The sequence below is a fragment of the Nyctibius grandis genome, chromosome 26, assembly GCF_013368605.1.
Source record: "Nyctibius grandis isolate bNycGra1 chromosome 26, bNycGra1.pri, whole genome shotgun sequence".
Classification (NCBI taxonomy): Eukaryota; Metazoa; Chordata; class Aves; order Nyctibiiformes; family Nyctibiidae; genus Nyctibius; species Nyctibius grandis.
Window position 1 is genome coordinate 742,534 of NC_090683.1, and position 12,362 is coordinate 754,895.

General features: G+C 39.3%; 2 protein-coding genes across 2 annotated transcripts in view; both read right to left on the minus strand.

Annotated features, from left to right (window-relative positions):
• The window catches only part of LOC137673632 (M1-specific T cell receptor alpha chain-like), a 242,080-nt gene that overhangs the window by 75,004 nt on the left and 154,714 nt on the right, over positions 1-12,362 (minus strand). The gene's annotated exons all lie outside the window — the stretch shown is intronic.
• LOC137673631 (Ig heavy chain Mem5-like) overlaps positions 8,459-12,362 on the minus strand; it is a 28,023-nt gene continuing 24,119 nt past the window's right edge. The window contains exons 4-7 of the mRNA XM_068418556.1: positions 10,859-11,143; positions 10,174-10,236; positions 9,717-9,833; positions 8,459-9,097 (exon numbers count right to left, since the gene is read on the minus strand). Of these exons, the coding sequence (XP_068274657.1) occupies positions 9,718-9,833; positions 10,174-10,236; positions 10,859-11,143 (464 nt within the window). The 3' untranslated portion in view covers positions 8,459-9,097; position 9,717. The remainder of the gene's footprint in view (positions 9,098-9,716; positions 9,834-10,173; positions 10,237-10,858; positions 11,144-12,362) is intronic.

Sequence of the window (12,362 nt, forward strand, 5' to 3'; positions counted from 1 at the left end):
TTTACTACATTTCTTCTGTTAAAAATTACTTACAACTCCACAACTGTTTTAGCTTGTATCTTTGAATAAATCTTCTTTGAATCTTAGTTCAGCTATTAATCTTCTTTCACCTGTGCACTTCTGGTACTGGACTTTCTAAAGCCTATATATCACATAGCAAGGGTTTTTGTCTGCACCTGCTGGCAAGGCAAGAACGCAAACAAAGAGCAAAGAGGTTTAATTTGTGGCATGTGCAGAGACAACACTTATTATGGGGTTTGGGTGTTTGTTTTTTTTTCCCATTTGACCTATTTACTGGATTTCATCAAATCAAAAATGTTGTGAGAACAATAAACACTTTGACCAGCAGGTAGCAGGAGAGATCAAGGAAAGAAATTCAGTTTACATCAACATATCTGATTTTATCAGGAACTTTTTAGTATTTTGGGGAAACAGAACAGACAGGTCAGACTATGCCCAGCAGAATGTAGGAATATCTTTCTTATACTGTATTTTTAATGCTGTATAAGACAACAGAAGGATTCAGCTGTCCAAAAAGCTATTTAATATTTACCATTTTCATGCAGTTTGGTATTTTTTTAAAGTAATAACACGAGGATGATCAGTTTATCTTCTTAAAATATCTATAAAAGTTTGTATGACCAGAAAACGAAATAAAGTCTGGTTTACCATCTCAATTATAAAGTTTAAATTGAAAAGAATACACTGATGGAATTTGATTTAAATAAACAATTGGTATTTTTCACCTCATTTTCATGTATTTTAATTACTTTTGCCAAGTTAAAACTCCTAGAAATTCTGGGTTTTGCTTTGAGTGCCCTTTTAAGTATATGCATGCTCTTCATTCCAAATGCAACCCTTGCACAAGAGGATAGCAGCACATGCAATAATAATCACAGACATAGATCTTACACCCAGATGGGTTTTACAGTAGTAAAAAAAAAAAACATCATTAGCCACATTACATCCAGACTCATTTTAAAAGCAATTTACAGCAAACTTCCCTACTCTCCTTTGGCAAGAAAGTACTAAATAAACCCCAAGTCAGGTTGATGTGCTATGCACATAAGCAACTTAAAGATTTGAAGGTGAGGAGGTATTCTAGCCCTAGAAGAAAGTGGGACATCACATGAAAAAGAGTAAGAAACAAGGTTTTCTGCAAGGGTAAGACTGAGGCTTTGATATGTGCATGTTCATGGGACTGAGTTGGAAATGGGTTTGGAGAGCTGTTCCTTTTCTTTTTTTTAACATATGATTGGACTAAATGTTTGTTTGTGTTGTAACAGTTGGCCAGAGGATACAAAATCCTGTGTGTTATTTGAGGCTGGTCTAAGCACTTTTCTTTGGCAGGCTACATACAGAGATGCTGATACTGTCCCTGAACTTCTTCTTTCCTGAGACGTTCTGACTGGCTCTGGGAAAGCCAAGACACTAAAGGAACGAGACTGGGAGTCCTGCCTTGGGCTGCCAGAGCCTTTCTGGCTATGAAGCTTTGCCATCCTTTGTGTATTGTGGGGGGGCTGGGCACTGAAACCTTAGAACTGTTTAATCTTGCTTGGGGCATTCCCATACATTTCTGCAGAAGTAAGAAATGTATAGGCTGGAAGCCTAAACACTCCTCTCCACATATATAAATAAAAATGTGAAAGAAAATGCAAAATATTCTCCCTGCTATTCAGTATTCCTTGTTCTTCATGACACTTTTCCATTTACCCTTTTGGAAAGATGTTTATTCACTTGGGGTGCTTTTAAACTTTTCTGCCACAGGAGAGAGCTATCACCATTTTGACTTGCTCAGCAAGAAGGGACACACAGGTGTTAGCATACTCTATCTGTGAGGCCCACCAAGGGGAAATAAGATTAAGCTCGAGGTGAACAAGTGATAAGACAAGAGGAAACAGCCTCAAGTTGCACCAGGAGAGGTTTAGATTGGATAGCAGGAAAAATTTCTTCATGGAAAGGGGTATCAAGCAGTGGAACAGGCTGTCCAGGGCAGTGGTGGAGTCACCATCCCTGGAGGTATTTAAAGGACAGTAGGTGTGGTGCTGAGGGACATGGGTTAGTGGTGGGGTTGGTAGTGTTAGGTTAACAGTGGATTTGATGATCTTAAAGGTCCTTTCCAACCAAAACGATTCTGTGATTCTAACATTTGCCTGAAAGTACTTAAAAGGTTTTATTTAAGTTCTCATTGTGGGTGGCGTGTGTCCTTTTATAGTGAGAAGCCACAATACATACTGTGCTATGACATGCTGGCAGCAAAAGGACTGAGAAGGCGTTTGGAGGTGCAATCTTTTGACAGTCAGGTCTCAAAGTTCCTGGTTGCTACAGTAGTTTCACCCTCTTTAAAACCAGAAGAGTCTGTAAAAGTGCATGGCATGCAACACCTTACTTTTATCAGGCAGAGATCTGCTTTCTATCAGTGATGAGTGAAGCTCTTGTATCTGAATGATTGCAGGTATCATTAGTCAGTAGAAATGCACATGTTGCACCTTCTGAGTGATATTGGGCTCTGTGAACTTCTCTGCATTCCCATCCTGCCTATAGCATGCAGTTAAAGACAACTGGCTGCTTAGAAGCATTTGCAACTTGTAGGAGAAGCTATCAAAATGACAAGCAGCAGATGCCCAATAGAAAAGTGAAGGTGTAACTTTTACATAGAATGAGCTGTAAACTTTTGCCAGAGAATGCCCATGAGGCTCTGCAGCAGTCAGAAAAGAATTGCAGACTTAAACTGGGATAAGACATTGTTAGCAACAGGGATTTAATGCTTCATACAGTTCAAAAAGATCTGAAGCCTTCCTGACCCAGGATGTGAGGTAAGGACTACCAATGGGTAAAATGATGGCTAAGCCTACCATGTGTGTCCTTAAAACAAGAAAACAATGCAAAAAAAAGAATTAAAATAGAGTAGAACAGCCATAAAATTATACCAAGCAGAAACATAACTCTAAAATTTCCTAATGTTGACAAAATTGAACAGTACTTGAAGTACTATTGGGAAAGGAATGTAAAACAGCTCTTCTTATCTAAAACATGATATTCTCTTTAAGTAGCATCCAGGTGAAGAGATTTTCAGGAGTTAGCAAAATAGTTTAGATTTTCACTTGAAATCTAGACATCATCATCGTTTTAATGAACTCTTCCACAGAAAAGCAAAGTAGTTTTCTGAACAGCTAGGCTATAGAAGTTATTCTGCTGTTAAAATAAATCTAACAGAGAAATGACCATGATGATGTCTAGACAAAAATGAGAGTCCTTGAAATATAATAAAAAAATACAATACAAGCCTGTACAACCATTTGAAACCTGCAACCAAATGGCTTAAATTTACAGAAAGCTCTCATATATGACATCATTTGATTAAGTATTGTAAATAGTGCCATTCTGTGTAAATAAAAGTGCTGATGGTGAAATTGGTTCCTTAAGCTCTTTATTCAAAATGGGATTGTATTGCAGCAGATGTAGTAAGACTCAGAAATACTTGGGAAAACTAAAGCAATAAAACTTTGTGTTAGTAAAGAAAGTCATATATTCTTCCACATATTTAGTAGGGAAGGGTGCATTATATGCTCTTCCTCCTGAACCATCTGACTTGCTTGTTGGAATCCTTTAAAGAAAAGAGCTGAATTATTCAACATGTTGGGCCAAGTACTCTAAAAAGTTTTTGCACTGACTCCCTGAGGATGGAAAGGATCTTGAACTTAAAAGCTACCAAGAACTTTAGCTGCCCCATTATACCAGACCTCGAGGGCATTTTAAGCCCTTCACTCCTTTTCACATCTTATGGTTGAACATCTAGGATCAACAAGGTACACAGAAGGAAGAATATTCTTCAGGTGAGTCGTCTTCCAAGATGACAATCTAGATACAGGCTCTGTATGTCTTCTGTGTCACTCTAGACATCTGCGGCAGTCCTGCACAGGGCAGGGCACAGTCCCTCAGAGATGCTGTGATTCATCTGTTATGGCTTCTCTTTGCATCTGATTTGGACTCCTGGGGAATTTCTATTCTGAAATTTCAGCTGTTTTCTAAAAGTGCCGTCCTGTCTCTTGGTATTGGAAAGTAGGAGGCAGAGGGAGAAGCGCAGGCAATCAGCTTGCTTTGGATAAGAATGATAAGCACGTGAACATCAGACTTTTTCGTACTCTTCGCTAGAGAAAAAAAGCTGCAACTTTTTCTGCAGGTGGCAGGCAGAAGGTTTCATAAAGCAATGTAACAGGGAGGGGAAGCTAAAATCCCTTGCTGACACATGCCAGAGAAGGACGGAAGACACCTTTGAGCAGTCATTCTGAGCAAATCTTGCAGAATTTCACTAGTGAAGGACTTGCCTTGTTGATTCTCATTGCTTGGGCGATCATTTTTGATGATCTATTAATGGGATCCTTCCCAAGTACTTTTAACCTTATCTAGAGCCATGCACTTTGTCATTTTCACTGCGACAACTGTCTATAACTTCTAGTAGACTTCAATTATAGCTTTAGGGGTTATGGGCATGCTTTTGAGTGATATGTATCAGATGAACATCTTCTTTTACAATTTGAGTTTCGTAGGTCTGTATTAAAAGGAGAAAGGGTGTGAATCAGAAACTTAAAACAAACAAACAAAAAAACCCACAACACAGCAGCGATTGCACAGAAGAGGTGAGGAGATACTCACAATGAACAACTTCAAGGCATTCAGACCCCTAGTCTGATACAACGTATGACCTTTACCTACAAAGACGAAAATTTCATAGCCCCACGAGGCAGGTGCATTTGTTGTGTGACTTAGCATGACCCAGACCTACTTGATAGATCCTTAGGACCAGAGGTGAGAATGGAGAGGAATGCATCATTGCAAAGAGCCATGAGCATTAATGTCAAGGAAAGAAACACAGAAGTCCACAGACTCTGCAGCTTGGATATATGCACTTGCATATGGAGACAGATGTTCACATCAGTTGTTTCCAGGCTCTGACACTGGGTGGAGAGAGAATACTGTTTGGGCGGACTTAAAAGCAAGCTTCTGCTTTGGGTCAATGGATCTCTGGAGGCTGTTCTTATTCTGAAAATAACAACAGTGTTGGGAACTGTTTCTTAACCCTAGGCCAGACTTAAGTTTGAAGAGTACTGCCTTAAACAAAACCAGTGTAAACAGATGGACAGGAGGGAAAGGTCAAAGCACAGCCATTACTAGTGATTTTAGAATAATTTTCTGTGCTATAAAAATGCTCATTTCTACCTTTGAATAACTACTAGCCCTAAACTGGACAGATCTTATTTTCCCATATGCACATCCATGAGAAAATGAAGTTGATGGATAACAGAGGTGATATGGTGTAATATAGTGCCCTTGGTGTAGAAGTAGCAGTACTGCTTTTTGTAATCATGCCAAGAGGCCTTGAAGCCTGAATATTTTTATATGCTTCAAAGGTACCCCACCTATTTGTCTGTCTAATAAACCATTGCTCGCCTGACACTGTCTTCAAGAAATTTTGGATTGTGTTCAGGCTCTGAAAGCTTGAATTGCCACATTAGATGAGTTTCTGCTGACTATCTGCAACATCTGCCCTGGACTTGCTTGGAATGGACTTCACTCATGAGCTGTGGGTTTCAACTCTCTACAACCTGCCTCACACCAGCAATACTGAAAATGTTTGAGGTTCAGTTCTTCTCCATCTCTCATTCTGAGAGATGGCAAAGAAAAGTATTCAAGCCCTTGTGCTAAGTGTTACTGCTATCACTGTCTTCTCAAGTCCTATACTGTTCATCTTTTGTTAAGTATCTCATTACTTACTTATTTTGTTGTGCTTTATTTGACTGTGTTTTCTTTGACTGTGATATTCAAAGGCTGTCTGAACACAATCAAATATGGACATAATTAAACCTGTAGGAAAACATGGATAGTACTATTGAAATGTTTTGTACTAAAGCGTTCTGCTTATCATCATCCTCAGTTATTCTAGTATCATCAGATCTCTTAGAGGAAAATGGTTTTTTTCCTATTTAGAGTTAATTCTAAATCCCAGGTGCTGATTTTAACAGAGGATATTTTACAATTTCTCTACGAAAACTTTCCCTTAGCTCATATCAGCTGGGAGAGCCGCAGACTCTGCCCTCTTCTGTGGAATTAGCCACACCAACACAATCTTAATATTGGACTGTACAAAAGCTCCCTGTTACGGATTTTCATCTGCAAACAGTGATATTCTCCTGTTTTCTTAAGTTGTGTGTTCTGCTTTGTCTCAAAATTGTAGATTTGCAACTGTAAAGTGAAAAGCCACTGCTAGTGGGAGACAATCAGGAAGTCACAATGACAGAAAATAGGACAGAGAGGCTACAGGCTCTTTCCTAACTCAAAATAAAATATTTAGACCTAGATAGCTCCTGACAGGGGAAATAGTTCTGATGAAAAATCCAGCACAATCTGTCTAGAAGTTTAAGAGCTGGAAGGGGATTCTGTCTCTGCACATGTATCTACTTCTTCGAGCTGGATCTTGTCTATTATGGTATTGACTTTCCCATTAACCTCCCTTCTCTAGACATCAGCTGAGCTGCCTAGATGCCAAAATTCCTCACTGGGTACAGATACATGTCTTCTCTCCCAGGGTGTATTTATGCAGTTTGTTCCCTCTTCCTCTCTTATCCCCAGTTAGTCTAAGCCAGCATAGGTTGCTTCTTGCCACAGGAAGGTAATCCTTTCCTTCCAGAAGGCATTCAGACAGCCAACAAAGTAGTTTTCTACAGATAAAGTGAGCAAAACTGACTGCACCCAGTTTGGCTACAGTATGAAGATGCCTGGGCTGTCTTCAGTATCCATTCTTGGCATCATGTCTCAGAAACATTATTTTGGCCAGCTGTGACACAAACCTCTTATTTCACATACTCCGACCTGAAATAAAGTCTTAAGGGAGCCACAGGCCTGGCCACCAGGCTAGTACACTCCAATGGGGACTAATTCTGCTCAATGTGGGTGAGTAATATACCGTGGTAAGAGACTGATGGATGAGTATTCCCTCCTTGTCATGATCCACAAAGCTGAAGACTTCAAACTATCTTCTCAAAGACACAAGTTTCTCTTTTTTTGACTGAGACATAGATAACAGAGACTTGGGTGACTGACATTTTAGAGGGTTAGTGAGGGCATAGATGTTGCCACACAGACTGGTTTCCCAGTGGTGTACAGGGAAGTCTGAAAAACTTGACCATGGAGGTATCACTCAGGTCATGAATCTCTTCGTGATGAAAATGAGGGCTCTGATGTCCTACACCAATGTGGATGGCTGTTTGAAATAATAGAGACTGATGTCTTTATCTGGCTGATAAATTTCTGTATGAGTCAATGCTACTCCTCAGTAGTCACACATTTGTAGATCCCTCTTTTTGCTTGTGCAGTGTTGCAGGATTTTAATTCTACCAAAGCTCTCAGGCACAACCAAGGACTACTCAGGAAAATGTCATTCCTCGATTTGCGCAGAGACACAGAAATGGTACTCCCAGTCTGAGTCTTGCCTGAGAGATTGGGAAAAAGTGTGGAGTGCAAAATAAAAAGGTTCAGAGTGTCATCAGAAAATCAGGATAAGAATACTAGTGAACAGCTCCTCCCGATTTACATTGTGGTGGTAGAATGCACTAAATAAGCATTTTACTGTTTTTGGATTTACCATGCAAATTTCACTTCTGCATAGGGGTCTTCCTCTAGGTGTCTGCAGGGTCTGAGGGATTAACCTGATAAAGCTTAATTAAACGGTCCTTACTATGCACTCTGTAGAGGCTGTCTTGAAGCCAGCAATAACTCAGTCAGTATGTGAAAAAACTTATTTCCCCTTCAGGATGTGGTTAACTTGTTTTTCAAAACAAGGGGGAGTTAATATTGCATGGTGTAACTTAGTCATAAATGCTAACCACAGCATCCTGCCTGTTGCCTGTGAGAGAAAGATGAGTTGGGGAATGTGTGTGTTGGGGTCTTTTTGACTAATGACCAAGTTGCTATGGAAATTATCACTCCATCAAACCTCCATACATTATTTCCTGTTGTCCTCTTCCCAGTATCAGTGAGTGGAAAAAAGAGCATGTTTTCTTCTCTTCTGATATGTGTATTTTCCTTCCTTATGCTCATATCAAGCTGTCTCTTAACTGATTTCTCCTTAGACATGTGCCTCTTTTTGCTATGATGCAAAATATCTTGCTGGGGTCTCTTCAAAGTGATCTGAAAGACCAGACGTCATTCAAATCCCCTAAGTCTAGAATTCATGGCCCTACTAAGGCTTTTTCATGTGCCAAAGAGAATCTTCACTCCCCTGTATAAAGTCTAGAAAACACAAATTCATCCAACAGGAAATCTAGGTTATCCAAGCTGTATTTCTAATCTCACTGATCATTAGGACAGTTGGATTTCAGCAATCTCCATCCCAAATTCAGAAGAAAAAGCACAGAACAAAACACAGCATTTTGGCTTAGTAAAACTTTATTTTGGTCACTACTACAGTAGCCTAAAATGCATGTGCCATACACTTTGCAGAAGAAATACAGGTTTAATAAAGAAATGCTTCTCTGGTTGAACATTATCTGGTTGAAATGAATTGCTTCAGATCAAACACAGGTCTTCTCATCTGCACTAGAAAATTATTGCTATTAAAGCTATCTAAAAAACATTAAAGCTACAAATAGCATCTATTGTGTCTGAATTCGCTCAGCAGTAATACGTCAGTTCTACAGACAACAATGTTGCATTGCACCTGTAAAAGGAGTTTTAAAAGGGTCGTATATCTGTATTGGGGTTTGGATTTTGCAAAACTATTGAAGCAGGTTAGATGCTTTTATGCAAAGGCTAGAAGAGTGGGGAGATCAATTTCTACTTAGCAGGGGGATAAGGAAAAATACACTCTCCTCAGTTCACAGAGAAAAAGAAATAGCAAAAGCAGTTACAACTCTTAAAACTAAATAAACTAGCTAGGCAGGATTCAACAGTATAAAATATCTTAAGGGGAAGGTGCTGTGTTGTGTTCCGGATGGTTATTGTCAGCAGATTTGACGTTGGCTGTTCAACCCGTCGTGCTGCTGGTGCACGCTCTCTTCTGCTGCTCTTCAGATTGCTGTTGCCTTGCTTCCCCCCCTCTCTGGAAGAGCAAAGTGTATTTTAAATGACATTTAATGCAACTGGGCCTATGTGCCACTGTTTGATAGCTGTCAGATCAAGACAAGTAGATTCACAAAACTTAGGCTGGATGATATTTTGTGGCTCTTTGGATACCTTAATGTAAAAATCCTCCCCACCCCTCTTTCCTCCCACTACTTCATATGTTTCTGTTTTGGGAGCCTTGCTTTTGACTCCTTATTTGTCTTGATTTTTCTCCAGGCTTTATGCTCTGCCATTTGAAGTAGTCAATGAGATATCTCTTAGGCACTTCTGGTAATACTTGAGTTGCTCTGGCAAAGCAAGTTTGCTGCATACAAAATTTGGGACAAGCCAGCAAGAACTGAGCTTTGGATACAGAAAGGGGCTGTTTTCTTTGTGGTTTGGAAGGAAGGGGTGGTGGTTCTTTTTTGGGGTTGTTTTTGGGGGGTTGTTGTTGTTGAGGTTTTTTTCCCCAGAAACCTACAAGAGTTATTTAAAGGAAGCAGAAGCAGATGAACAGGTATCATCGATTGTGGGGTTGGAGAAGTACACAAAGACAGACGGTCATTCTTGGCATGTGCTTCCAGTATTTCTACAGATCAAGCTATGTGCTTCCTTACCTCAGAAAAGAAACAACTTTATACTCATGAGTGTATTGAAGGCGATACTTTTTGCCAGCAGGACTCTCAAACCCAAAACAGCCATAGAGAGCATGTTCGCTTTCTCCACTTTGGTATCTGCATAGATGAGAAAAGATGGAAGAGATCATAGTCTAGATTTGGATATTGTGATATTGGCAGAAAATGGAATAAAACATGGGTAATAGTTTCAGGGAAAGAAACAGCAGCAAAGGAAAAGATGATAGAGAAACATGGCAACGACAGGGGAGGAGGACCTCTGTCTAGATTGGATTCTGCTTCCTGTTGCTTGTCTGTTACTAAATTAGCTGCCTTGAAAAAGCAGGTTGTGTTTGAGAAATATGCTGTATTCTGATTCGTCTACCCCTGAGAAAATATATTTCCATGCATTTATCCCCAACATAGTAATGTAATTTCACAATCTATTTAGGTAACTTACCTTGTGCAGAGCTGTCTGCAGTGTTGCAAACCTTCCGTGTTACTCGTTCTTTAGCTTCCTTTTCTGTAGCATGATAAAGAAAAGGCATTATAAACTATGTCCAAATTTTAAAAAGTATTAAACAAAATGTTTGTATGACCCTTTCCGTAGGAACATGTGGGCATATCTTAGGCTCACATGATCGGTCATGAATTCTAACATTAATTTGAGGAGAAAATTTCTCCATGCAATTGCAGGAAACAAAAGAATACCTGAGTTGTGTTGTTTTTACTATTTGAATGAGCTTCATGATGATCAAAACAATCCCTCAAAATATAAAAAGTGGTTTAGGAAAAAAAAAACCACCACCATTTTAAATTTTGTTGTTTTTAGAAAGGCTATTTCAGGCTGTGCTCCAGGAGGTTTGCTGCTATGTGGTGAAGTATTTAGTCATAAGTAAATGTACATTTTAAAAAAAGATAGTGTCTTTTTTTTTCCCAAAAAAAAAGTAACTCCAAGTTGTTAAACAATTAAGACCATTTACTTTAGATACCTTTAAATATCTTCCATCTCTCCCTGCTTAAGTACCAGATGTCTTTCCCATTTCTGCTGGTTACCCAGGGCAATGCTTAATAGCAGGAGAAATAGCAAATGCTAGAAAACACTGCTGCCAGAAATAAGTCACAGCTGTATCACAAAATTGTACCTGGCAATGTTGTGTTGGCTGTAATACTTTTGCCGTCGAATTTGGCCGTGCAGGTCACCTCTGTGCCTTTTGTCACATTGAGCACCTTAATAGTACTGTACAACCCCTCTGATGTCAAAATGGATGTACTCTGGTCGTATACAACCTCATCAGAGGACATCTCCAAGGTGATGTTCTTCGTATAGAAATTCCTTGCCAAACAAGCTGCTTTCCCAATGCTGGCATCTTCTTCCAGTTTCTTTGATTTCATCACAATGACTTCTGGGACAGAACTGTTTTGATTGTCTGTAAAAAAAAGAAAAGCAGTGTTTGGGCATGATTTGATTTTATTGCAAGCTTGCCTGAGTGCTAAGTCACCTAAAGTTCATGTATACTCCAGCTGTGACTAATTCCTAGCATTATCAGTGACTAACTGCCTCTTCTGTCATTATTTCTTGCTACTGCTTCCAAAAGATCAGATCAAAGACAGAAAGGGTGTATGAGAGTAGGTTTTTATAGGAGCTATAAAAACTGTTCTTCAGCTATAAAAGCTGTGATTCTGTGATTCTTTAATTCCACAGGATTCTAAGCTTCTTTTTGCCAAAGCTCATGCCTATATGTGAATTCTTTATTTTACAAGTAAGGGACCTGCAAATGAGAACTTTTATGCATGCCACTCCAAGAGTCAAATTATTCTGCTTTCTCAACAATTTAATTCCTAAAAATAACACTTCTATCAAGGACTGTCTTGCATATTCATGAGACATGAGGGAATAACTGTTTTTTCTTTACTCCCCGTCCCCTCCCCCAAATCTTCTTCTGATGTGGCTAGAAGCTCTAACCATAGCAAGAGAAGTAGAGCAAAGAGAAGTCAGTTTGTTGCTTCGCTGTTGTGCAAGGTTATGCCAATGAATGACATTACTTGCAGAAATGAAATACTGCTGCTGGAGTGGGGGACAAGGTTGTTCTTTTCAATAACAAATGCTCAGATGCAAGAAGGATTTGTGTCTCTAAGATGGGAAAGTAGGAGAGAAGAAATCAGAACTCTGTGAATTGTGTATCTCCACTTCTCCAGGAGTTTCTGATAAGGTCAAGAACTTTCAATTGTGGGGGAAGTTTTCCCCACTAGATATTGCACATGGTGTAAGACATTCCAAGCCAGTCTGGAGACAATGAAAAGAGAATAGGATTGGTACTTGGTTCAACAAAAAATCTTGTGCCTATTCCAAAAAGTGTGAGCTTTCTCATCCATGTGCTGTGCCATATTGTTAGTCCCACCACTCCAGGAGCAGTTAGAACTATAATGCAGAATTTGTATAATAAACTGATTTGAAGGGAAGAACACTCTGAAGCCTATGAACTTTATGTCCATGGACAAATCTTCTTACAATCTTCGTTAGATTAGTGTAATAACCTTCAGTGGTAGTTCTTTAGGGTCAAGATACCAACAAACATCAAGGCATGAAAAACGTGCCCTAGAACTGGAGTTTTGAAAGAACCTAAAAGATGCTGACAAGTTTTCACA